General features: G+C 41.6%; 1 protein-coding gene across 3 annotated transcripts; it reads left to right on the top strand.

The window, feature by feature from the left end:
* Window positions 1–170: 170 nt before the first annotated feature.
* Window positions 171–27013, top strand: ppp1r9ala (protein phosphatase 1 regulatory subunit 9A-like A). Of its 3 annotated transcripts, XM_070837683.1 has the most exons (20): window positions 171–301; window positions 844–2928; window positions 12485–12617; window positions 12974–13094; window positions 13504–13608; window positions 13931–14066; window positions 15794–15952; window positions 16096–16149; window positions 16670–16899; window positions 18053–18149; window positions 18239–18356; window positions 18533–18684; window positions 19318–19633; window positions 19712–19769; window positions 19867–19938; window positions 20515–20716; window positions 21309–21353; window positions 22243–22359; window positions 24893–25081; window positions 25760–27013. In XM_070837683.1, the coding sequence occupies exons 2-20, from the start codon at window positions 997–999 to the stop codon at window positions 25916–25918; spliced, it is 4395 nt and encodes a 1464-aa protein (XP_070693784.1). In that variant the 5' UTR covers window positions 171–301; window positions 844–996; the 3' UTR covers window positions 25919–27013. The 3 variants fall into 3 exon arrangements, with proteins under 3 accessions (XP_070693784.1, XP_070693786.1, XP_070693787.1); XM_070837685.1 differs by lacking the exon at window positions 21309–21353; XM_070837686.1 differs by lacking the exons at window positions 21309–21353; window positions 22243–22359.
* Window positions 27014–27301: the final 288 nt, after the last annotated feature.

Below are 27301 nucleotides of genomic sequence, written 5' to 3'. Positions count from 1 at the left end.
TGGGTTACACTCCTGGAATGTGCGCGCGCTCCCGAGCCTCTTTCTCTGTGTGTGTGCGTGTTCTCGTCGGTCGCGGCGCGCGTCACGGACACGGACTCGTGTGCGCGCAGCCCGCGACAGGTCTGGAAGTGGAAGGAGGAGGAGGAGGAAGAGGAGGAGGAGGTAGGACAACGCTGCAGGAGCGGGGAATGATGGCGGTGAGCGAGAAGAAGGGACAAGTTTGATACTGTTAATTAAAAAAAAAAAACCGGGGTGTTGTGGGCGATGTTTCGGGTGCCTAACACGATGAAGCAAGAAGGAGGTGAGAGCTTTTTATTTGACAAAGTTTCCTACCTGTGAGCGCCGTGAAGAGCCACAGTTACCGTTTCCAACAGCTCGTACTTGAAATGCCACAATGAATTGTTGAGACTGAGGCACCAACGTCCGGGCTGGAATGAACTGTTGGCCCAGCAAGTTTAACGTTAACTTTGTTTCGCCTTTTGTTTTATATATCTGTGGTGTAGCTTTACTAACAACGCTAACAACGTTTAACCGGCTGAAATGAGTACAATAAAAGTTTATAGCTGGTCAAAGTTACTTTCGAGGTTAACACTTTGGGTTAGCTAACGTTAACGCCAGGAGTCAGACAACCATTGAAATGCATGCAAACGGCTGTCCATGCTAACGTTAACCTTCTAACTCACTAGTAGTGAACTTAAATATTAGCTTTAGCTTTCACAATTTGAGTTGCATGTCGAAAGAGATACTTGTGTATAAGCTCATTCAGAAATGAGGTTAGGCTTTTTGAGATGTGGGTGTCCGGTGTCTGTATTAACAGGTTTTATTATCCGTTTTTCTCTGTAGATGATTTCGCTGTGAGTGTTTAGTTGAGACGACTGTGCTCCAAAGAAGCCCCGCCGGAGCCATGGCACCGCTTGCCTGAAGTTAGGGGATAGTAGTTAACCAACAAACATCAACAGTCTCAACAAAAGCGGTTTGAGTCACAGACAAACAAAAATGATCAAAGCGGAAAGCAAAGGAGGCGAGAGGACTCTAAGGAGCGCGTCCCCTCACAGAAATGCATACAAGTCTGACTTCCACGCCATTAAGTGCTCCTTTGATGGGCAAAAATCCGATGGCGCCGCCAAATCATATGCAAATGGCTCCAGTGACACCCGGGAGGACTCCAGGGGGAGGCCTTTTGGGACCAGAGTGAACAAGATAAAGAACATCTTCCTACAGATGGACGGTCAGCAACAGGAGTGCCAAGAAGGGAAAGTGTCTTTAAAGTCTGATGTGTCCCCCCCGCCTAAGACCCAATTTCCAGTCAACACTCACAAAGTTAGCTTCAACAGTGCCACAAGCCCAGAATCGCACAATTTAGATAAAACACCCAAGGGGGAAGAAGTTGAGATCGACAAAGTGGCTTTGGCAGAGAAGTTTTCTGTGACCAGAAAACTCTTTGAAAGGGGCATCAAAGAGCAGCCTGCAGCTGAAAAACAGTCTCCAAACAGAGTAGTAACTCGTTTGTCCCTGGGAAGTGCCTCTGATGAGGGGAAAAGTACAAGGAGAGTTTCCGGATCCTCAGAAACCACCGTCAAATCAGAGCAAACTCCTACGTCACCAGAGGAACATCGACCGGACGAGGCCGCTGATAGTGAGAAAAGGCATGCGTCTAGAGTGTCGCTTAATGCAGGGCCCATGTCCAAAAGGTTAGAAAATTATATGGCAGAGAATGACTCAGACGATAACAACACAGCTGCGGCAAAAGGAGAAATCCTGTCTGCTAAACAGCATGCCACCACTGACCACTTACTACCTACCTCGCCAACAAGGGACAGCTTACATAAATCTACATCTCCGCTTAAAGATGCCACTAACTCTACACCAGTCCTTGATGCCACTAACAAAAATATATCCCAGACTTGTGTCAAACCAGCGTCTTTGGGTACTAGTGTTGGGCTTAAACCAACATTCCCAGTTACCAACGCAGGGTACAAAGCTGTTTCTCCGACAACTGACGCCACTCACAAACCCCTCTCACCAGAGCAAACACCCTCAGTTAGCCATGGCTACAAATGCTCCTCGTCATCCAGTGATGGATTTAGTAGGACATCTGTTGGTGGGAATGAAGGCAAGCCGCATAGTCCGCCCCCTAGGGATGCGAAGCAGACTCCACCATCAGCTGGTGGTTATCAGAACACTAACAGGGTTAAATACCCAGAAAAAGCCAGGAGTAATGACAGTGTGGTACATAGTCCTACCAGAGACAAGCCACCCAGCCAGACCTCATCACTGGACTCCAGGGGGGTGGGCATGGTACGGGCAGAACTGGTAGTGGTTCAGAATGAGTCCTCAGAGAGTGAGGAGAATGAGGATGAAAACATTGAAGATAATGTGTTTGAGCAGCAGAGGATGCACAGCCCTAAAGACCCACCAACAGAACGGAAAAGAACCTTTCCACCAGAAAAACAGAACTGTAACCCTGCTCATCATGTCTTAACAAGAGATGCAGCAAAAGAAACACAAAGGATAGCAGAGACTGTGGGAGAAGGTAGAGTCTTGGAGGACAACGAACGATTTGGGTTGAAAGAGGAGAGACGGGAAGATGGCTCAGTTGTGAGTCAAGATGGTGATGCTAATCGTGAGGAAGATGATGAGGTAGCAGAGGAGGAGAGTGAGCTGGAGGAGCAGGTGGGCCAGAGCATCCTGGATAGAGCCTCACCAGTAGTGTATGGTATTGAGAATGCAGCATTTGTGGATGACAGAGATGTAGACCAGGTCCTTAGGGAGGAAGAGGAGGAGGAGGAAGAGGAGGAGGCGGAGGACGACGAGGAGGAAGATCAGATGTATAGGGATTATGACGACTGTTACGAAGCCCCTGGTCTGTCGGATGAGGAGGAGCCTCCCCCTAAAAGAAAAATCAAGTTTTCCACAGATCCAATTCAGGTAATTATTTTTTGTTTACATACTGCACAGCACAGTCATTATAAGCCACCGCCTCACTGATTCAGCAGCTGTGTCTGACCTATGTGTCTCCCTGCAGACACAAGACAAATTAGCAGAGGCTGAGAATGAATGTTTTTGGAAGGCATGTTGACGTCACACGTTCTGCACTGTATTATCAGACAAGCTTTGTCAGAGTTCAGAAACTTGAAATGATTGTTTACTTAATCTTAGTGACCAGGAAGGCGGCAGAGGTAGTCTGACAACCTTTTCTCCTGCTGAAAGAGATCAAAAGAGAGGGGGGAGAAACTTAGGAGACGTGAGGCAGCGACGTTGTTTGTTTTATTTCTGGAAATATTGTTGACATTGCATAAGAGCTTATGAAAGCAGGGCCACAGCTGAACGAGGGCAGGAGTGAGGTAGAGATGAGAAACTTTAGACTGTACAGTAAAAAAAAAAAAAAATCATGGCCACCCCTGAGTCACTGCAGCGCATGGGTATTTTTACTCATTTAGAGTGGTTCCCGTCCGATTGTGAATCATGTGTTGCACTCATGAGGGACTTTTCACTTCTCTTAAATGTGGATATGTGGAATTCAGGGATTTTATTCAGCCATATGATCTCTTTTACAGACCATGGCGAATGTATCTTATTACCACTGGGGAATTCCTGATTTTTACTATCCATTAATTTATAAGGATACAAATCTTTTGTGGAAAGCAGAAAAGCACTTTCTGCTTTTTTTCTTTTCTGTGAACTCCTTCAGTGTTTATTATCGAGAGGTCTTATAACTCTTCATTGAGGATAGATGTCTGGGTGATTAACTGACATTACAGTATTATTTTCCTTCTCCTTTAACAATTTATGAATATAACCTTCATATACTTTCTAATCTCCACTAGGGTTGTTCCAAATAGTTTTTGTACAGTTTCACACCACCAATATAAGCAGAGATTTTTTTATCCTTCCATAACCAGTCAAATTAGTATCACACAATGCAGGCTTCAGTAACTGCAAAAAAAACTATTATATTGCTGTTTTACAGTGACAAAAACCCCTCCATGACATGCATAATATGTTATTCATGCTCCAAACTGATTTTCCAGCTGGTGTTATCCGTTTTGGTATTGCCACACATCATGTCTCGTAAACATTGCCAGTGGGAGTTTAAGAGGTGTGGTTGATGTGGATGTTATATCTTCTACCATAGATATTCTACCATCACCATATCTAAACAACATTTTGCAAAAGCAGGGGAAAACAAATCAGTCCAGTGCATTCCGCATAGCTTATGAGCAACTCAGTGTTTATCCAGGCCTTAAAATGCATCGTTATCTCAGGGTGTGGACCCCCCCCCCCATCCCAGTCATCCTGGCAGGGGGTCCTGGGAGAGGGGACCAGAAGCTGACCTGGAGTGGAGGGGACACAAACAACAGTGCGTATCCTCCGCCCAACGTGGAGCTGTGACAGAGATAAACACAGCTTTATAGTTCACAACAATATGCTAGACTGTCTCCCCTCCATGTAGCAGTTCATGTACTGCTCAGAACAGCAGTGATAGGGAGACTGTATGCAAATGAGAAATGGCTTACACAAGGTCGTGGTTGTTGAGCGTGTTCACCCCCAGGGCTGATTTGAAAGACAAAGTCCAAATTTCACATACTACATCCCAGTAATATGTGCAGTGCTTGTATGGGAATTTAGTTTGTGAAAAGAACAAGTGTGTGTACACCAATGCCCAAATAAAATGAGTGAAGCTGATGACTGTGCAACATTAGGCTTCAACCAATATTATTCTCATTTGGCCATCAAAAGTCCCATGGTCACTTGTTTTGTCTGACCAACAAAGCAAAACCCAAAGTTATCTAGTTTTGGTACCAGATAAGAAAAAGAAAATCCCAATTGCCATAGTTGAAAAGCTAGAATTAGGTAATGTTCAACATTTGTGTTTAAAAAGTAACTTAAATGATTTGTCAATTGTTAATCAAAGTAGTTGCAAGTTAATTTTCTGTTGATTGACTAAATTATTTTTCTACTAACCATTAAAGCTACACAGGAATGATCAAACTGTGTCATGATCCTCATACTTTGTCATTTCCATCACAACCAGCTGCTCAGTAGAATTTTTCAGGACTAACAAAGTGGACAAATAATTATCCTTGTTGATCAATTCAAAGTATGATGTGTATTTCTAACCGATTGATTATATAAAGTTGTTGTTTTTTTAAACTTTCTTTTAACTTTAAGAAAGTGACACTCATAATATACATCTTGCTTGTAAAGTTCAATTAGATATTGAATCACATAGACTAATAGAATGTAGTGTTCATTAAATTTTCTTATATTGTGTGTACAATGTTCAAAGAATTCAATTTATTTTCCAACAGTCCTCATGCTACCCACCTGTTTGCTTTGAGAGCACCTGTTATGATATCCAGGGTTAACTAACAGATGTATGCAAAACTGAACAAAAGTGAGCGGAAGCTAAGTAGCAAGTCCAAAAATGTCCGAGCAGTCTTTTAAGTTTCCAATTAGTGTGTTATGTAATTGCATGAATGGGTGAATGCAGTGGACAGGCTGGAAAGAACACAGAGAGATTTGTCAAAACAATGACATGTGCTTGGATTTAAACCATGGGGTCAAGGATACGTGGTATGCACATTAGCCCATTTAGTCACACAAATGTCCCTTGGCCACCTTTCTACCTGTAGCCTGACTAACAAAAGCCTCCTGCTAGCACTGCATCATTCTCCACAGTCTGCTAGTCTGAGCTGGCACTGGGAGCAAGCGCACTTGAGTCGTAGCTAACTAGGAGAGAGAGGAAGTGCTTTGTGCTACTGGTTCACAACGGGATTAGGGCCCTACGTAACCTGAGTCCTCTTGACAGAGAAGGTGTCCTGTGTGGAAGAAAGGTTCTCTTTGTGAAGTAAGGGAGACATCCAGTTTCAACATGTATCACCCTTATTAGGCCTGAAAAACAAACTTGGTTAAAGGGAGCTCTATAAGACAGGCAGGATTTGTGCACACTGATTTGATAATTCCTAAAAGTAAAAAAAAAAAAAAAAAAAAAAGTGAAAGTCATTTGTCAAGCCTGATATTGGATGGTCGTGGTTGCTTATTGCATTTATTGAACTTAACATGTAGTTGCATTTTTAGAAAGACAATAGCTGAAATAACTGCAATTATTTTCTACATTATGTTTTGTGAGAAGATTCTTCTGCACATATTGGGGAGACAGAGTCACACTTTAGTAGGGCATTGAAATGCTGCATTCCCATTGCTGCTGTGTCAGTATATAAGTTTGCTAAACCCTCTGGCTGTATGAGCGGTGTTGCATTACTGCTTTAGATTATATCTTTGCTCTGAGAGGGTTGTTCCCTCTATACCTGCAAATAAAAACTGGGCCTGTATTATTAGTTTGTGTGTCTATGCATGCCCTTAGAGAAACAGTTTGCAGGTTTGTATCTTCTGGAATTCATTTTCATTCAATAGTTTGTCAGAAAGCCAGAAAGGGTTATTGAATGATTAACACTATCTGCTGGAGGCGTGTCTGCTTGGGGACAAAGACCATACAGTCATTATCAGGGAAGTTATGTGGTATCTGTGGAGAGGTTGGCTTTGGGTTTTTTTGTGCCATAATGCCTATGAAGACATTTGGAGCAGGAGTTAAAAACCAGTACAGACCATAAGAGAAAAGAGCATGTGTGAAACCAGTAGGGCCCCCCCCCCGACCAAAGATTTTCCTTTGCAACTAGTAGTCATTATTTCAAGTCATGAGGTGACTAGTTGTAGTTGCAAAAATTGGAGATCGTTTGTACTTAAATCATTACAGAAACCTGGCTTCATCTCAACACCCCATATGACACTCATGCTCGTGATGGGTGTACTACCATGTGCTGATAAACATGAAGTAAACATATTTTTAAAACAAGATGATTGTTGAATAAACTATTTTAATTTTATAATTTAACAACTATTGGAAATAATGGCCCATCCCTAAAAAACATAACCAGTTTTCTACTGTAACTCGGCCAAAACTTATAGGAGCAAGCTGATTTGGCTACAGACTCACAGCGTGTTCCTGACTTCCGTGTTACAAGATAAAAGGTCTGTGTTGCAAACATTCCCCCTGATATTTTGGTCCCGTCCCTAACGACGAGGCGCAGCCAACAGTTTGGTCGACTATCAGGAGGCAGTCCTAGAAACCAGGATGTGCACCTGCTGCTTTGCCCCTCCCCCACAGACTCACAGGAAGTACCACCAGCAGTTAAAGGTCAAGCGAGCACACTGCCTGTTCTCAAACACACAGGGTGTGGTAAAGTCTTGTAGAGTGCACCGTAACTGAAAGTAGACTTTATTGTTTTCTTTGTTTGCACTGTAGAAAATAACACTATCTGCACTGTCACTGTTAAAGCATACACATCCTGTCAGTTTGGCTTCCCATTTGCCTGCAGTAAAATTGTTAGTATCAGTAGACATTTCAGGTGGAGCGCAGTTTGTTGACATGGGAGCCCTGTGGTGCTTCTGCAGACGTCTAGAACAAGTTAACAGCATGTCACAGTCTTCTGTCTGTAATAGAATAATGACATGAAAGTGTAATTTACTGACCAACATCACCACTTAATGTGTTTTGCCAAAACAGAAAATCATGTTAGCAGAGCCCCCCACTGTGTTGTTAAATGTTATATATCACATGTACAGCCAGAGTTTTCATTCTGTTAACATAACTTTATCCACAACATGCAAAAACATTTTTGGCATTTGTGAATCGATTCAGAATCAGAGTGTAAGAACTGTGTGAAGAGAGAAAGAATGAATTGATCTGTCCCTACAGTTTACAATATGTGCTGGAAAGTTGAGATGCATTTACAGCAGGAGCGAATCCGATTTCATGTGATTAGTGAAAAGCCAAAGAGGCCTACTCCATATTTGGACTCTAACTTCTGTGGCCAACCCATCCCATAGTGTTATGCTTTCCATTTCCTATCTGAGATGAGTCTGCTGGTGGCCAGAGGAATGTGTCTGACAAGACTCCACCCTCATCCAACCAGCAGACAGGACCTCCCCTTGTAGGATCTGAATTCCCTCCAGCCACCTGGGCAAGTGGGTGACTGTCCAACAAAACAGGGCAGAATACTAATGCCGTCCACTCAATGCTGTTCATTAAACAACTTGCCATGGGATGAGTCTTGGGGTGATTGTGATTGCCTTAAATGCTTTCATTAGCCTGTGTGATTACAGTCAAACACAGTAGCGTATGCTGTGCGTTTTTGCTGCAAGTAATTGCTGCAAGTAATTGTGTTAAAGATTTCAGCAACCTTTGCAGGACAAAATTAGCTTTTGTGGCCATTTAAAAAAATCCTGTTCAGCCTGTTTATGTTTGCGCTCCTTTTGAAATTTGATTCCATTATGGCACTCTGCTCCTGTCAGACACCACCTCTTCCTGCTGTATGTCATATCTCACACATGACACTTAAAAGGTAAATATTGTTGTTTCAGTTGCAGTCAATCAGTGTGAACTTAATTGGTAATAATTCCACGTGCATGCATACACAGGGTACTAGATTTTGTATGTGTATTTTGTTCTTTTTCCTGGTGTGTTTTTGCAGGATCTAAACCCTGGGCCCCATGCCTTCTTCCCTAATTACTCTATGCTCTGTGCCAGACCGCCACCCCTGCCCCAGCTCACTCTCACAGCGTGTTTTCATTTGTTGTCTTTTTGTAGGCTCGCGAACATTACGAGCTCCCCCAACTAGTGGTCAGCCGTCTTTTTGCACTGGCAAGAGATTTCTCTGGTTTTTCTTTTCCTCGCAGCTGCTGACTCACTTCCCACATTGGTATTCTGTTGAGGGGAGGGGAATGAGGGAAAGATGGGAAAGGTTTGGGTGTGGGCATGTGTACATCTGTGCGTGTGAGCACATGTAGAAAGGACAGACCACTGCAATTGGTGAAAAGCCCAAACATACTGCTGGGAGCTAGACATGGAAATATGAAGATGGCGTACTGGTCTATTGACCCATATCACAACCTCAGTGACTGCCTTAATCATTTTGGGAAAGAAATTGGCATTAAAAGACCATGTTTAGATACCTTGTTCTATAGAAAACGTATTAGCTCTTCTTTCTTTCTGTCTTTCTTGTTGGAGTCAGTCTGCTTGATCAACAGTAGAGTGTTTCAGTTTTAGCCGATCGTAGACTGGGCATGTGCTTACGTGTTTTGTCTGACAACTGGAGACAGTGATAACAGTATTCAGGCTGTAAGACTAGTTTGTGAGGCTAATAAAGAGATTGATTTCTGTCTTTCTTGCAAATGAAACAGTGGTTGAGTGATTAGGTTTCAGCAGAGAACAGAACATTGTTTGAAGAAGGCCTTGGAGTCCATGGCAACAGGAAAGTCAGACATTGGAGTCGGGGGAGAGCCAATCTGAATTGCTGCAGCTCAGCTAATGACAGGGCCATGGATGCAGTGGTGCTCCCTGTATTCTATTAGCCTACATTTTCAACCCTTAATTACTAAAGTCTCTAAAGTCTAAACTAAAAAGCATCTTTCATCCTTAATGAAATTTCTGTCTGCTCTAGTTTTGTGAATCCAATTTTATCTGTTTAAATTATAAGTTGATAAGCTTTGTCAGTCCTATTTATAGAGGTGCTTTCAAGCTTGTTGCAGAATTGGTTTAAAGATGTAAGCAGGACAAAAATGTCTTGAGTAGCTTTTTGGTTATTTTAAAAAGTTAATAGCCCTCAGTGCTATATGCAACGACGTTACCTTTGTGTGATGAGGATAACGGCATTTATTAATGGAACAAATATGTGGTTCATAGTTTATAGACCTATGGCTGTAAGCTTGTTCAAGTATAAAAGGAAGGAGGAGGACTCATTTGGGTTGATGGAGGGTCGAGGCCTCATGAATAACATTCCTTTCTGTACCACAGAGCTGCAGTAGTGCAAGTTTCCAACCTTTTTTCATTTGCTTTGGGAGGCTACATGAGAGAGGTACCTGTAAGTGTACCAAATCAGTACGAGCATGTCTTGTTTCCAAGATAAAACAATTGAATCTGGATAAATGTGTGTGAAAATCAGCAGGATGTTGTGGAACAGAAATAGTTGTAGTAATTCACTTTGACAAATTGAACAGAGAGCTCAGTGAGTTATCTTGGAAACTTACTATCTGTTTTGGGCTGCGTCCAAAGGCTACATGGCGAGGAGACAGAAGGACAGAGGGAGAATGAGATTGTGTGTGTTTGATTCCTCAAGTCTTGACATGCTGCTGAATCTAAAACTCAGACTGTTGCCCTGAGTGGAAATGTTTACTAGATTACATCACACATCCTCATGGTAAATGCCTCAGTCAGTCCTGGACTCTTGTAGCCCAACTCCTTTTCATTTTATAAATTGTCACCTGTTGTTAGATTAGATGATTATAGTGTTAACCACAACCTGGTTGCACTCTCTTTATCTTGAGCAGTATAGGAGCACAACTGAAACATTTGTCACAGGGATTAGTGTCTCTTTGTTGTCCAAGGTTGCACACTAAAATAGAGCACACCACCTCACAGCTAATTTTTTGCAAGTAAGCCTATTTCTGTGTGTTTTCGTGTTCAGTGAGACAGTATACAGCAGAAATCACTTGACTGTGCAAATTTACCATCTATAATGATATCAGATAAAATCACTTGTGGTCGCAATCACAGAGAAATATAGCAAAAAAGTATAACAATTGATAACAACTAACTTCTCCTCGCCACCTAGATTAAGGCTAAAGATGACAAAGCAGGGGGTTTATGTTACTGACCCACTGTAGGGTTCATCCCCATAATCAGGCATTAGTCTGCTAAACTCTAATCTACTTACTTTATACTACAAACTTTATAAACTAGTCTCTCATAATTGAACTCTCTGATGAGGCTGCATATCAGTACCTGATACATTTTTTAAGATATTGACCGAAATAATCCAGTACCAACTTCTCCAGTCAAACAATACCAAACAATAAATAGATTTATAAAAAATTATCATTTGTATGGTTTTGCTAACAGCCTATCACTCCAAGTGGTCTTCAGTTTAATGCAAAGTGTGATTTACTCACTACCACAGTAGCTGCAACCCACACAAGTCCAGTGTGGAGTATGTGATGGAAATGCCACCAATACTACACTCCTGCGGTGTCTGATAAACATGTGATAAAAATAAATATAAATACATAAAATGTGGAAGGATTATCTCAGTAAAAAAATGGAATACAAGTAACATGATATTAGACCTTATCAAGCAAGGAGAAAAGGCACTGAATGAAGTACTCTATTGGTATTATTGCACTTTAAGGGTACTGGTATCATGAGCTCTGAATCTGTGATGAATATTTCACCATTTTCTGAATTTTTATTGCAAAGGATCATCAGTTGTCATCAATATAATGATAATCAATCAGTCACTAATGACAGCCATGGTGCTAACTTTGTCGTGACACCCTACTGTGGAATGAACTTTATACTGTCATTACGTTGCAGGAACTGAGCAACAACAGATTATCATCTCGACTCCATTTCATGCTGAGTGTCGTAGTGCTCGTTTTAGCGTGACATGGGAGTGTTTTTCAGAGTGGATTCCAAATACTATTTCTGCTTGGTAGTATCAGTAGTATTCAAGGTAAATGGCAGAAAGTGTTGTTGTATGAAATGACCCTTAACAGTGGTTTTCAGTATTGGGTAATGCCCTTTCACTAAAGGTTAAGGTATTTCTTTTTCTTTTTATTGCTCTTTATTTTATGTCTTTTTACTGTACCAGTGACAACATTTGTCGCCTCCTAACACTCATCTTTACTACACCCACTGCTTAGCTCTCCCCAGCTGTGCCCTACTTTCCACACTGCTCATGTTCTGCTGTTGTGTGTGTGTGTGTGCATGTGCGCGTACTTTTTAATTCCAACCAGACAACAGCCTCTGGGACACATCCAGCGCTTTGTTAGGCCTGTCTACAAAGTTCACAGCTCTTAAAACTCTGAAGAAAGTCGTCAAGAGTGTGTCTTTTGAATGCATCTTCTGCCTCAGTGTTGTCGACACTTGATTTAGATATATTCAAAAAGTTGGATTAAATCTTTGATTAGAGACGGATAAAATAACCAACATGAGTTGACAGTTCAGTGTACGTTTGAATAACCAAAGCTTATTCAGCATCATGCTCTCTCCCTCAGACACCATTGTGAAAAAAATAACCACAGTTGAAAAATGGAGTGAAAGTCAGTGGTGCAAAACATCATCAAAGGGCTCTGCTGTCCCTCAGCAGCTGTTAAAGTGTGCTTCACTAGTGCACTGATGCCTTCATTTCCCTAGTAAAGGTCCAGAGTATGAGTGTAATTCTCCTCCCCATGCAATTTCTCTTAAATCAATGTGTCAGTTGTTCAGCCTGCCAAAATAAATGGTGTAGCTCAAAAGTGAAAATAATATGTCTGTACAGATCCCCTAGATATCCATCAGCATAAATCTGTCTGATGGTTAGCTACTTGATAAGGACGTAGATGATGGTGTACTGACGCCATGCACTTGATATGTTGACCAACACAGGTCTTCAGTACCTTCTCCAATGAGGAATATGACCGGCGCAACGATGATGTGGATCCGGTTGCAGCGTCTGCAGAGTATGAGCTGGAGAAGAGAGTGGAGAAGATGGATGTGTTCCCTGTGGAGATTGAGAAAGGTGAGTTTAGCAACACTGAAGGGCAATGTGTCACAAGCAACCAGTGAGAACCATTTCACAAAGGGGGGAAACATGTTTTCACCTAGCTGCACACAATGCACAGCCCTGCAGAGGCAAACACTAGTGACCTTGATTTGCGTATATTAATAATTTAGGGATTTGACTTTGGTTCATATTTTAAATTTCAGTAATATTTAGGTTAAATGTAAATCTGTTTAGATGGTATAATCTACTGTACACACACTTAGAAGCAGTTTCGCAGTTCCACAACTCGCTTTGGGACAGAAATGTGGAATTGAGTTGTTGCAGTTCTCTCTACCCACCCTTTAAAATCTTCATAATTCCTCTGCATTCAGGAGACAATGGGCTTGGCATCAGTATCATAGGAATGGGAGTGGGAGCTGACCAGGGTCTGGAGAAGCTTGGCATTTTTGTGAAAACCATAACAGAAGGAGGAGCTGCTGAAAACGATGGACGGTGAGTTAAAGCGCAGAAACCCCCTTTTTTGCACAAGCCCACGTTAAAGCCTTGTTACAAAGGAGTCTCCTGTAATGTTTTTTTATACAACCGGAAGCATGTTACACACTCACTGCACCACCACACCAGTTTTTAATGTCACACTCTAGGAATTGCTCATCCCCCCAGGGCTCAGTGACACACAAGACACAAATAACTGGATTTATTTATAACCTCCCAAGAAAGCTAAAGAAAATAGTCTGGTGACTTGTGTTTCCCAGGCATTTTTAGATTTGTTTTATTGCAGGCTACATTGAGCCTGCTGTATTTTTTTTATCTTTACTACTATGCTGAAGGTGATACATAACTCTGCCGGAGTGGAAATGCTTTGAAAACCTCTCCTTGTAATTACTCTTTTCTATATCTCTAGCATACAGGTGAATGACCAGATAGTGGAGGTGGATGGTATTAGTCTGGTGGGTGTCACCCAACTGTTTGCTGCTACAGTCCTGAAGAACACCAAAGGCACAGTGAGGTCAGCTCAAAGTCCATTTCCTCCACCACTGAAAATAACCCAATTTAAAAACCTGTTGGTAACAAGACTGGGCCATTGTTATCTTGATTAGAAATAACTGGTAAACCGTTGAGTCTGTTTATTTCCTGAGAGTCCAGAAGCCATGACTGATTAGTGTTTTTGTTGATGCAAAAGAGGCAACGCAAAGTGTTGTGGCTTGTTAATGATTTATCAAAGGGAAATGAGCCACCCACACATGACGGGGGCCTGGACTGCATCATCCAGGCAACATTTAAAATGTTCCATTATATGGAAAATGAACACATATTTTTCTAAAAAACAGGTTCCTGATTGGGCGGGAGAAGCCAGGGACGCAAAGTGAGGTAGCCCGCCTCATAAGCGAGACACTAGAGCAGGAGAAGAACCAGCAGCAACAGCAACAACACCTGGATGACCCCTATGAACACTCTACAGAGGAGGTGAGTCATCTGGTCAGGACATTGTTAGAAAGTCCAGTCGATGCTCAGTGTTATGCCGTGTTCATGTTATTAATGGCTTACCTGAAAAACCCATCGAGGACGTCTGCATCGCGTTCCTGCTGTGGTCCGGGTTTGCTCCGTCTGCAGCGTGGCTGACACACTTCTGAAATGCTCCCGGTGGGTTTTACAGTCACGGGGCATTTTGCTTGGCTGATGAGTTGACTGGTCATTTTCGGGCTTGTAATGTTCTAAAGTTACGTTTTGGATTTTATTTGTTTTACATTTGTTTCTTGTGTCTTTATTGCTTTGTTGTGCTGTAGCCCACAGATAGTAGCTAAAGTGAAAGTAAAATATTTTTTTTCCACATCCAAGACGAACCTCTCATTGAACATGCCATTAAAAAAAACATCTGACCAGTTAACGTCTGGTCTGATGCCACCGATTATAAAACAATATTGATGTGGTGGTGGAATATACGATTGAAAGTCTGCACCGGGGCTTTTATTTTGAAAACTGACCGGATTCTGTTTGCCGTTTGTCTGAATTCCTGCCCGCCTCATCTGCTCTGTGCTGGTTGACGTGGTCGGACCACAGCGAGTGTCAAACATAGAACTGGTGCATATCTTTAGTGGAGCGGAGTGGAGCGCTGCACCGCGCCGCACCACTTCTGAAATGCAGCGCTCCCGTGGATTTTAAAGCATTGACTAGAGTGGGTGTGATCAGCTCCGGCAGCCGTGTCACAGCCAGAACACGACGCATACACCCCCCGTGGGGTTTAGCCTATAGATGGTAGAAATGGAAAAGGTTTCCATGTTAAGGAATTGCAAGTGCTTAAGTCATTAAGATGGTTATATTATTACAGAACTGATAATGTGAGGATTAAAACACAATATAACATCATGTCCTTAATATTTGGGTTTAATTACATTGAATGACGGACTTTGGCTGATGTTAAGCGTCTGTATTTTTCTGGTTTTCAAGAACTTCTGTATGAGTAGGTGCCAAATTGTATATATTGACGCTTCAAGAAAAAAAAGATTATGATTGGGATGTTGAAGTAAATGCTATTCACAAGTCGGAAACGCATAATTATGATAATTCCAACACAACATGAACATGGCATTAGCCCCTTTGCCACGCCCAGTCCAATCCTACTCAGCCCAAGCAGGAACAGGGTGCATCTGGCTATGAGTAAGCCATGTGTCACCATTCTGTGTGCTGTGTTGGAAGGTGTTCATTTCCACCACCACTTGTCTGCCAGAGTTGTGAAATGTTTGCTTCCTAAAGTTCAAGCAGCTACAAGCCCCAGTTGTTACGATAGAGATATTGGGCAGAGAATGTATGTTGGATTTCCTGGAGCAGACAAAAACAGAAAAGGACTGTTGCATAACTTACAGTGATTAAGTGGACACCGTTTCGAGTGGCTCTGTGGTTATGCAAAGTGTGTGTCAGGTGTGTGTGTTAATGGTTTTGTTATGCTCTGAGTTCCACTTGTTCTATTCTAATGTGTTGGATGCTGCAGACATACTACAGACTTGCTCAGCCAGACTCTTGTCGGTGAACCAGCCCCCCAGTGTTTGGTTAGGATGTATTGATTTCAACATTCCCTTCAGACTATGGTGATCTGTGCCACTGGGAGTGTTGTTGACACGCTGAGCATGTTCCGAGGCATGTAGGGTGTGTTGGTGTTCCCAGTATGTGATGCCATGTGTGATGTCATTTTTCAGGAGGAGCGCTATGAGGAGGAGGACAGAGCAGATGAGAGGATTCTGTGCTCCAATTTCTCCCCAGGGCGGAACGTAGAGGTGTTTGACCTGCCTGATTCAGAGGCTTTGTTTATGCCAACCAACATGGACAGCTCCCAGATGGCCTTCAAGTTCAAAGAGGTATCACCCACACCACCAATCTCAGTCTTGTGTGATTTAAAATCTAAATGAAATTTTAGTATTCTGTTTAGATAACCAAAGATTATGAATAACATACAGTAATGCGTGTAACCATCTTTAATTTTCGTATTCTTGTTCCTTAGCTGCAGCTCCAACACAGCATTGCAGCAGCTGAAATAAATCAACTAAAGGAAAAGGTATGGTGATTTTTTTAATGTTTAATATGTTCAAGGTCTTCTCATGACAAGCAAGAGGAATAAATATATGATATAGTTAAGGACAATGATTATTCTACCATGATATAAGAAACCAAAATAGAAACCAGAACATAGACTTTCATAAGCTTCTCCCATCAGAAATTACTGTGTACAGTATGTGTGTTTTTTTTTGGTTTTTTTTATACTTGTGGTCTTTTAAGAGCCTATTTTCCTTTTAAACTTTGAATTCTTGTGTCTTCACTGTGAGTGGTGAGTATTGCAAAGATACTCACTGAAAATTAGTTTCAGAAAAGTTAGATATGAGACTGTGCATATGAAATGTACAGCAGGTTGTTGAAGAAAACAGGGTCTCACAACGAGAAGACCGAATCTGTGACCTAGTTCTTTTAAATTACAATATACAACAAGTAATATGCAGATTGTACTTGGCCAGTGGCCCACCTGCTTCATAAACTCAGTTTTTAGACAACCAAAGTAACATGTCGCCATCTCTATCCAGCTCAGGGCATCTGAGGAGGACAAGTCATTGTTGGCAGCCAGGGAATCTGCACTGGAGCAGAAGATAGAGGATGGCAACGACAAAATCCTCAAGTTGGAGAGTTACTGGCTGGAAGCCCAGTCTCTGTGCAAGGGTGTGAATGAACAATTAGCTGAGACTCAGGCCCAGTATGAGATGCTGGACAAGAAGTACAACAAGGCCAAGAAACTGCTAAAGGACTACCAGCAGAAGTGAGTTTGTCTCGAGTCACACAACACTTCACTGTTACAGGGGTCAGTGCTGTTGGATTCAGTACGTTTATTGATGTAGCGCATTTATTCATATAACACAATAACGTAGAAATTAAAAGTACAATGAGATAATTACACAAATGTACATTCTAAATGCAATAGCCAACTTTCTCAGAAACACATTGAATTAGTAAAACAAAATGTAAGCAATCTTGGAGTAAAGGTAACATTTGTTTAGACTCAACAGCTACTATATGACGATGCCTGGAGAGACAGGATTTTAAAAAGTGTGTAAACTGGAAGACCTGACAAGGAGAAGTAGACTTTTTCACACTCTGGGAACAATGTTGGAAATTGCATGATCAGTTAGACTAAAAACTAGGATCATGGAATAGAGAGGAGTGAATGGTCAGTAGACCCGAGAGGCCTATAAGCAGAATAGTGGTTGAGGAGATCAGAGTTGAAAACTGGTGCCAAACCATGCGTTAACAACAAAAGTTATTGGAGAAGAGGAAAACCAATAATGTTTCCAATATGACAGTGTCAGCTCACCCACCACACAAAAAAGCTTCCCTCTAGTTGCATGCAGCTATGCCAACAGGTCTGAATTTATCCGCTGAGGTTTTAAGATAACGATCTCAGACATTCCTGCTACCACCTCAATACAGTGGGCAGTAATGGAAATTCCTTTGTAGTGTTCAAAGCACTGAAAAATTACATTTGCAAAGGTCACTCCAGAAATGTTGTCCTTGTTACTTTGTCTGCATAATGGCCATGAAAACCTGTGTGTATGTATGGTAGACACATTGTTTTGGCAGTTCAAATGTTATTTTTAAATGATTTAGTGGCATGAATGAAAGTCCATTGCCCTTCATTGTATTATAAACCAAAATGACCTGCATGGGTTTTTTAGTTTTTGTGATTTGGGTAAAGATTATACTTTGTTCTCTCAGTCTTGGCAGTGCAAATATATATTTCCATTTGCACTCTGCTTAGTTGTAAACCAAGTTATAAGCTCTGATTTTAGATTTTGTGACTTTGTTAGAATATCTGCTGGTGGAATTAAATGGTTTATTGATAATTACATAAAAAAAGATTATGTTTACAAGCTAAAGGACTGATGGGAAGCTACATTTCCTTGTTGCCTCCCCAGAGAGATAGACTTTGTGAAGAAAGAGGAGGAGCTGAAGAAAATTCTAGATGAAAAAGACAAGTGGTACAAGGAGCAGCTGGAGAGCTTGCAGAACAGGGTAAGAAAAAAACTGCGTAAAAAAATGCTTACACACCACAGCAGAGTTGGCAGAGACACTTAAATAAACCTCTGTTGTTTTGTCCACAGATAGCGGCTCTGGAGTCCTCAAGTGTGGAGCCTCAGAGTGATCAGTACTCAGAAACAGATGAGAGATTATACGGCCAAGACTCAGTCACCAACACACAATCTGTCGACTCACTACTTGGTACAAAGGGTTACTAGAATTGAATTAGATTTACGGAAGTACACATGTCACACATTCTTTTTTGTGTGATCTGTAAATCATTCACAAGCACACATCATAAACTCGAGTGGCCCTGGTCAATAATTGATACTATGCTCAGTATCTTATGACTCATTTGGTTTGTTTTTCTTGTGTAGAAAAAGACTGGAGCGAGTTGGTCCCTGAGACTGAGCGTTTGGACACCAGTGCACACAAAGCAAAAGGCCTGCTGGCCCAGAAGGCCAAACGTCAGCCTCCATCTCGCAGCAAACTGAAGATAAGCCTCACAGTGGCTTCAAGTCACTCTCAGGTCAGCTAGCGACATCCCATAGTGATACATTGCTTTATTTTCTACAGGCCTGCATCCAATTTCGAACAAGTATATGATTGGATTGAACATTCAGCCATCAAAACTTTTTGCTCAGAATGCTGTCTGTCTCCCTTTTTATAAAAGAAGCAGAGCACTTGAGTTAACTTGAGTAGTATTTAACTTTGTGTGTAAGCTGACCAATCACAGTGAATAAGGTGTAAGTTCATGCAGTGATGGTAACTTTCTCTTTGGCTAATCTGTCTTCTTGCAAATTTTGAATTCAGGAAAAACTCTAGAAATCTGTAAGGAGATTAAATTAGAATGATGTGACCTATTTAACACATTTAACTCACAGCTGTTCTCAAATACAATAGGGAACATCCTCTAGTGTGTCTTTGTTTTGACAAAACAATAATACACCTTTTCTAATAAAGCAAAAATGTTTGATAAATTGATAAATAATAATGGTGTTACTTTAGCCTGATTCTAGTGTATCTGTAGTGTCAGAGGTGTGTCACATACAGTGTGACTCAGCCAGTCTGAAGTGATGAGCAGAGGCTTTTTATTATATAAATAACTTCAATCCCAATTTCCTTGCATTGTCCTTGTAAATAATTAGCTTTGTCCTTGCAGGAAACAGAAGAAGAGGAGGATCAGGAGTCTCCCAGGAGGCGGAGGTCCATCCAGGAGAGCCTGTCCCTCCCAGTGCCTGTCTGCTATCCTGGGAATGGACAGAAAGACGATCCAGGAGAGTCACGAGATGGATCCAGGAGTAAGGCAGAGCTCTCCAGCAGCCCATCTTTGTCTCCGTCTCTGGGAGACAGCATTGAGAGCAGTGGAAGTCCTTCTTTGTCTCCCCCAAAGGACACCTTGTCACCACAGTCCCCCTCTGGATTCATGCGCAATGTCAAGAAGAGGGAGTCCAAAGGCAAGGGCAAAGAGCTCAAAGGTATGAAAGGCCAAGACGTGATGGCTGCAATAGCAATGATTTCTGTAACTGAGCCTGATTATTATTGTGTCATTGCAGAGGAGCTAAATGAGACCTCATCAGCAGGAAAGCCTAAAAGACGTTTTCCAGACTTTGGGTGAGTCTCCATAACAGTGATCACTGCCATTCATTTTCAGTTAGAGTTACCATCAGTTTTGCACTAACGGAAAAATACTGCTACCGGTCATCAACAGAGGCCTCCGGAAGTCAGGTGGCAAAGGAAAAAAGCATGACAAGGAGGCGATGAGAGCATCTTTAGACAGCAGGTATGTTGTTGCTCAGCTTTATTTATAACAATTTGAAGGTGACAAAAGATTCCAGAAATTGTTGTGAGAGTTGTTTTGGTTCTTTTCCATGATTGATAACACATTTGTTTGTTGGAGTTATCTCTATATATAGTGTCTGTAAGTGTTTGTGAAAGTGCTACAGATAGGATTAATAATGGAAAATCTCATGTTTCTGTACACACATCTATTGCACGTCTGTCCGTTCTTGGAGAGGGATCCCTCCTCTGTTGTGTCTCAATTTTTTCCCCCGTTTTTTAAAGATGTTTTTTTTTTTCTTTCTTTTTTTTATCCAAATTGAGGGTCTGAAGACGAGGTGTCGTGTATTGTAGAGACTGTAAAGCCCCCTGAGGCATAGTGCGAGTTCAGATCTTGGGCTATACAAATAAAACTTGACTACAATAAATGGCTGAAATTCCGTGGGTTCAGTCGACCAAGGTATTCTTTGGTTGACTACAGCACAGTTATTACTTAATAAGTCATTTTAATGTAACATGCTGCATTAAGCTGTTATACGTGTGTGAGTGAGTGTGGATAATTGTATCTCCCTCTTTCTAGGGGATCGGCTGAGTTACTGGAGGAGTCGGGAGGAAACCTGTCTCCGGCAGATTCAATGACCTCCATCCCAACCTGTATGCCCTTCTCCTGGTTTGGAGACAAAGAGAGGGACCGAGACAGAGAGCCGTCATCTTCCAGCAGCAGTCTGCCGTACGCTGCAACTGAGACCAGCAGCGAGCAAAGCCAGGATCGCAAGACTAAGGTATGTAACATTCTCTAACTGTATGTGAAAATAACACTGGGACATGGAGAGTAATAGTATCCAGCACAACGTTGATAAAATATTAATTATGTAGTATTTTAAACTGCATACATGAGATCGAGACATAGTCAGCCATCAAGTTTGTGTCCCCACTGATGCTATCGTCTATCTTCATCATGTGTTTTTCTTCTTTGTTGAAAAAGTAAAACTAGTAGACATATAATGGGAGGCAGTTTCTAGAAACGTGCCTTCATTTACCAGCACGCCAAATAAGCTCCACCATGCGAAGGCTACAGTGACTGGATCCATATGCCAGCAATTAGAGGGAGCTAGCAGGAATGGATTTGGTGGCTTTTCAATGAGTTTGCAACTAGTGACACATCAAACGCATCCAGTGATACGCCCGTCAAACTGTGACAGAGGCCGCGGCTGCGCTGCTGTTCCCATGACACTGTTTAAATAGGTTCAAGACACGGAGTGAACCAAGCAGACATGATTACTGAGAGAATAGTCTGTGTGTTGTTACTGTGTGCATTATGGTAGTTTTGCTGCCTTGACGTTAATCTCACTGAACCGTGTTTCCTTTAAACAGACAAATCTCTCCTGGTCCTCTTTATTCAGTCGCTCATTAGATTTGGTACAGTATACACATTTTTGTTTAAGCTTTGATTTCAGATGACACATTAGAGCATTACTAACAAATGTAGCTCTGCAATGTGTGATTCCTCACCTTAAAACGTCCTACGAATAATTCTCTGTATCTTTTTGTGGTGGGTATGTGGTAGTGTTATAAGATACTAATGTTTTCTAACTTTGCTTAAATCCACATTCAGAGATCCCTGTGGCTTCAATTAGAGGAAACAAATGAAGCCAAAAGTAGTTTCTAGGGCTTGTCTGATCAGAGACTGCTACGTTGTAACTTGTATTGTGCAGCATTTTTTAACAGTGTAATTCCCACAATGTGTTGAAGTTAAGCTGCATTTAAACGTGCACACAGCTGACCCTGCAGGTCTGAACAATATTTTCTTTATTCCAAATTTAACCTATCCCATATTTGTGTCTGAAAATCAAGCCACAGTGTTTAAACACAATTACATGTGAAAAAAAAAAAATGTCCAAAGTTTCTCTTACTTCGACAAAGCGTCTACTCGACTACAGTGAAAACATTACCCCATACCTGAACTGTGTGTGTGTGTGTTTTCCATTAGAAGTAGTATAATTAGACGTTGTAGTTTAGAGGCTGTTGGCGTAGTTTTGGTGGTGGATTGGTTTTAGTTTTAATCACTGAACATTGTGCTACGTAGCAGATGCTTGATCCTCTGCCTGCCCTTCACTCGTTGATGATCACAGCCACTCTAATCACAGTTTTAATCATTTATCACCATAATTTCAGACCTTTTGGAAGCAGCACCGCACTTACCCCCTCACACCTGTAGTGTTGCATTTGTTTGCTTCTCCTAGTGTAGAACTGTTGTTTGGTGATGTGTTACTTAAGTAAATGCGTTCCTTGTTTCCACTTGTTCCAGAGTTTTTCAGTCATAGATGATTCTAACCCTGCCAGTCCCAGTTCAGACATCTCTGGGTTAGTTGCTGAACCCAATCTGTCTGGGCGCTCACACACTTTAATCTTCTCTTCCAGCGAGGTGAGTGCTCTCCTTGTTGCACAGTCACAAAAGCTGTGTGGGACGCCTTGATGCAGCTGAAAGGGGACATTCTCAAGCATGCTCTTTGAGCCTCCCCCCTTTCATAGCTGAGATTAAATTGTGAATGCAGGGGGGATAGAAGAGAGCTGCATGTGTGTGTATGTGTGTTAAAGCCATTTTGTTTTGTGTTAAAAGAGGTCTTGTGGCTTCGCTTTTCTTAAGAGAGCTGTGATGTTAACAGTTTGCACTTCTGCCTCTGTTAAAACTGTCAACCAGTGCTTTATGTTCTTTACAAGCTTTGGCGACCTCAGAACAACGCAGACTGCTCTGCTGCCTGCTCAGTGGTGTTTCAGCATCTGTTGTTTCTGATACTGTAGTTTCTAGTGTGTCTGTCTCTCTCAGGGACGGACACACACGCACACACACATCTGCATCTGAGAATGGCATTGATGTTTTGCTGTCAATGCACGCTTGTTCTCTTAGTGCTAGATTGGGGAGTTTGGACAAGGCACACAGTTACAGTGGGGCAAAAAAGTATTTAGTCAGCCACCAATTGTGCAAGTTCTCCCACTTAAAAAGATGAGAGAGGCCTGTAATTTTCATCATAGATACACTTCAACTATGAGAGACAGAATGGGGGGAAAGAATCCAGGAAATCACATTGTAGGATTTTTAATGAATTAATTGGTAAATTCCTCGGTAAAATAAGTATTTGGTCACCTACAAACAAGCAAGATTTCTGGCTCTCACAGATCTGTAACTTCTTCTTTAAGAGGCTCCTCTGTCCTCCACTCGTTACCTGTATTAATGGCACCTGTTTGAACTGGTTATCAGTATAAAAGACACCTGTCCACAACCTCAAACAGTCACACTCCAAACTCCACTATGGCCAAGACCAAAGAGCTGTCAAAGGACACCAGAAACAAAATTGTAGACCTGCACCAGGCTGGGAAGACTGAATCTGCAATAGGTAAGCAGCTTGGTGTGAAGAAATCAACTGTGGGAGCAATTATTAGAAAATGGAAGACATACAAGACCACTGATAATCTCCCTCCATCTGGGGCTCCACGCAAGATCTCACCCCGTGGGGTCAAAATGATCACAAGAACGGTGAGCAAAAATCCCAGAACCACACGGGGGGACCTAGTGAATGACCTGCAGAGAGCTGGGACCAAAGTAACAAAGGCTACCATCAGTAACACACTACGCCGCCAGGGACTCAAATCCTGCAGTGCCAGACGTGTCCCCCTGCTTAAGCCAGTACATGTCCAGGCCCATCTGAAGTTTGCTAGAGAGCATTTGGATGATCCAGAAGAGGATTGGGAGAATGTCATATGGTCAGATGAAACCAAAATAGAACTTTTTGGTAAAAACTCAACTTGTCATGTTTGGAGGAGAAAGAATGCTGAGTTGCATCTAAAGAACACCATACCTACTGTGAAGCATGGGGGTGGAAACATCATGCTTTGGGGCTGTTTTTCTGCAAAGGGACCAGGACGACTGATCCGTGTAAAGGAAAGAATGAATGGGGCCATGTATCGTGAGATTTTGAGTGAAAACCTCCTTCCATCAGCAAGGGCATTGAAGATGAAACGTGGCTGGGTCTTTCAGCATGCCAATGATCCCAAACACACCGCCCGGGCAACGAAGGAATGGCTTCGTAAGAAGCATTTCAAGGTCCTGGAGTGGCCTAGCCAGTCTCCAGATCTCAACCCCATAGAAAATCTTTGGAGGGAGTTGAAAGTCCGTGTTGCCCAGCGACAGCCCCAAAACATCACTGCTCTAGAGGAGATCTGCATTGAGGAATGGGCCAAAATACCAGCAACAGTGTGTGAAAACCTTGTGAAGACTTACAGAAAACGTTTGACCTCTGTCATTGCCAACAAAGGGTATAGAACAAAGTATTGAGATGAACTTTTGTTATTGACCAAATACTTATTTTCCACCATAATGTGCAAATAAATTCTTTAAAAATCAGACAATGTGATTTTCTGGATTTTTTTTTCTCATTCTGTCTCTCATAGTTGAAGTGTACCTATGATGAAAATTACAGGCCTCTCTCATCTTTTTAAGTGGGAGAACTTGCACAATTGGTGGCTGACTAAATACTTTTTTGCCCCACTGTATGTTCAACAGAACCTGCACTATGCCCTCCCACCCCCAAACTTGAGCCGCTTTATATGTATTGACAAACCCAGATGAAACCATTACAAACATAATTTATTAAGTGGATAAAGTGGAAAACATAATTCATTTCTACATTTCATACAGTACGATCCATGGCACCATATGGCTGTTGCACATTGTTGGCAGGCATCAGCGCTACATATTTTTGGTTTAAGGCTTTATAATGTATTTTTCCCATGCATTAGACATGAGCAGTCTTTTTCCTTTTAGGGTAACACAACTTATGACAGGAAAACAGTTGGACTCAAAAAACCACAACAAAAATTTTAAGACTGTAATGTTCTTGCTAAAGCTGCAGTATGTGTATTTTCCTCATACGTGTTTGTGTTGTCTGTGTCCTCTGTAGACGTTGGATGATGAACCAGTAGCCACAGGGAAAGAGTATCAGTGGCAGAACCGGCCTGTCGCTGAGTGGACCAATCAGCAGGTCTGTCACTGGCTGATGGGCATGAATATGGACCAGTACACACCTGAATTCACTGCCAAGGGAGTGGACGGCCTGCAGCTCTTGTATTTGGACAGTGACAAGCTGAAGGTAAAAAAATTACAGCACCTGATGATGATAATTAACTGTGATTTACCTGTATGATAAACGTTAATGTTTTTAATTCTGTCATATGAGGTCTCTTTCATTGCAAATGAAGTCATTATTTAATTGCGTCTTGTCAGCCTCTGACTGCCACCTTGTGGCCACAATTATTTCTTCCTTTGACTGTGATCATCTTTCACATTTCTGTCTACTAGAGAGGAAAGGAACATGAAGTATAAAATGAGACAAAATGTGATGAAAAGAATATTGAATGATGATGGACATACTACAATATATAGTAGATTCTTTATCTAACAGAACTGGATTGAAGACCAGTTACATTTGTTATCCTGATATCAGCTTTTTATTCTGTGTTTGTCAGACTTCCCAGTTAGTCCATCACATTACTCCAAATGGCTTGTTTGGAAAAAGCCACACTGATAATGTGAAGCCTCTTTTTCTATTATTTCACAATAGTAATAATTATTGATTAATACTTGAGTCATTTTTTCAACCAAAAATGCCCAAAATGCACTGACTCAAACCTTTCAAATATGAATATTTCCCTCCTTCGTTTGCCTTACAGAACAGTCAATTTGAATATCTTTGGAAAAAACGGATAACCTGAAGGTGAATGTGAAGGGTGTATTATTCTTCCCTAAATCTGTGCACTTTTTCCTTCAGGCACTCGGTGTGTCAAGTCAGAGCGACCGTTCGACTATAAAGAAGAAGCTGAAGGACATGCGTAAGACGCAGGAGAAGCTAGAGAAGCAGAAAGAGAAAAGAGAGAAGGAGGGTCGACGCAGCGGGAGGCTGCCGGCCAGCACTGACTCTGTCTGCTGAGGCAGCAGCTCTGAACTCTGGATTCATGCAGCTCCTAAAGTTCATCACTAGCAGAACCCTGAGAAACGTGTTTTTTATACTCTTGGTGCCATGACGTTCGTGTCATGTGGTGTTACTGGCAACAACATGGCTGCCAGCAGCATACCTGTGTCGACTGAGGTGTCAGTTTTGACTAATGTTCATACTGTAGCTCATCAGTACCTTACGAATAGTTAAACAAATTTCAGCTTAAACCATTTAACTGAAAGATGGGGAATGTCAAAACAAAAGCCGGGTATGTGACCAAAAAGGAATCCTAACATTTTTTTTACCACTAAAAAGCTAGAAGCTATTAATTAAATAAAAGTCTGTTTTCAGATCTAATGTAGTTGTTGGAGATGATGCACACATTTACCTATGGAAGTCAAATGTATACTGCTTTGTCAGCATTTTATATTTTTGCTGGTATAACTGCCTGTTTCCATGTACAACTCTTTTGCAGGAATGGTTATTGTACAGTTGAGATAAAAGCACTATATTTGTCTTTTAAGCTTCAATGGGCGACAAGGTTTTAAATGTATAAATAAGTTTTATACATGTGCCTATTAACTGCATATCTTTTTTTTTTTTTTTTTTTTTACCTAAATACCATGTTCATTTTATACTATCTAAATTTTTCTACTAAGTAGAATAGCTGTGCTGTTTTTGCTGAATGAAAAGCAACAAAGAAATCACATGGGGACGAGGTGAACGCTGCTTCTGCTGTCAGTGACTTGGGCTGCGTGTCGCTCAGATGGTACCACGACGCTCCCTGTAAATGCACACAGCATGCAGGTCTGCTACACATACACCTCATCATTGAGGCCACTAGACGGTAAGCTGCGCCCACGACAAGGACTTGTGTGAGTCGGGAGCGCGGCGTCACGTATGAATGTGAGGTTGAACGGTGAGTTGTCCTCAGCCAAACCCAAGTGCTTCCTGTCTTCTGCTTACGTATGACTCCATGTTCTGTAGAGAATACGGCATGTTTGACTGCAAGAAAATCATGTTTTTCCTCTCTCATGAATCTGAGAAACATTTCTTGGTACATACATCAATAAACTAATTTTCACTTCATGTGCTTCATTGCTTCAGAGAATTTGCATTTACAGTGAGCACACTGATGCAGAAAAGTAAACTCCATCAGAGTCATTGGAGAAATAACCTCTTGATGCTGTTTCTGTTGCATATGATTACATGTGAATCCTGCGATTGAACTATGTAAGTCAGTTGTTTCAAAATGTATTTAATCCACTTTAAAACAAATACTGTAGTATCACCCGGTACAATGCACAGTACCATCTAGAATAATGATACTGTCCCTTTAAAACGATATAAGCATGGACGAAAATAAGAATAAATTTA

The sequence above is a fragment of the Pempheris klunzingeri genome, chromosome 10 (genome assembly GCF_042242105.1).
Source record: "Pempheris klunzingeri isolate RE-2024b chromosome 10, fPemKlu1.hap1, whole genome shotgun sequence".
Lineage (NCBI taxonomy): Eukaryota > Metazoa > Chordata > Actinopteri > Acropomatiformes > Pempheridae > Pempheris > Pempheris klunzingeri.
The sequence above is the reverse complement of the archived record's forward strand: the minus strand, read 5'-3'. Positions and strand labels throughout refer to the sequence as shown.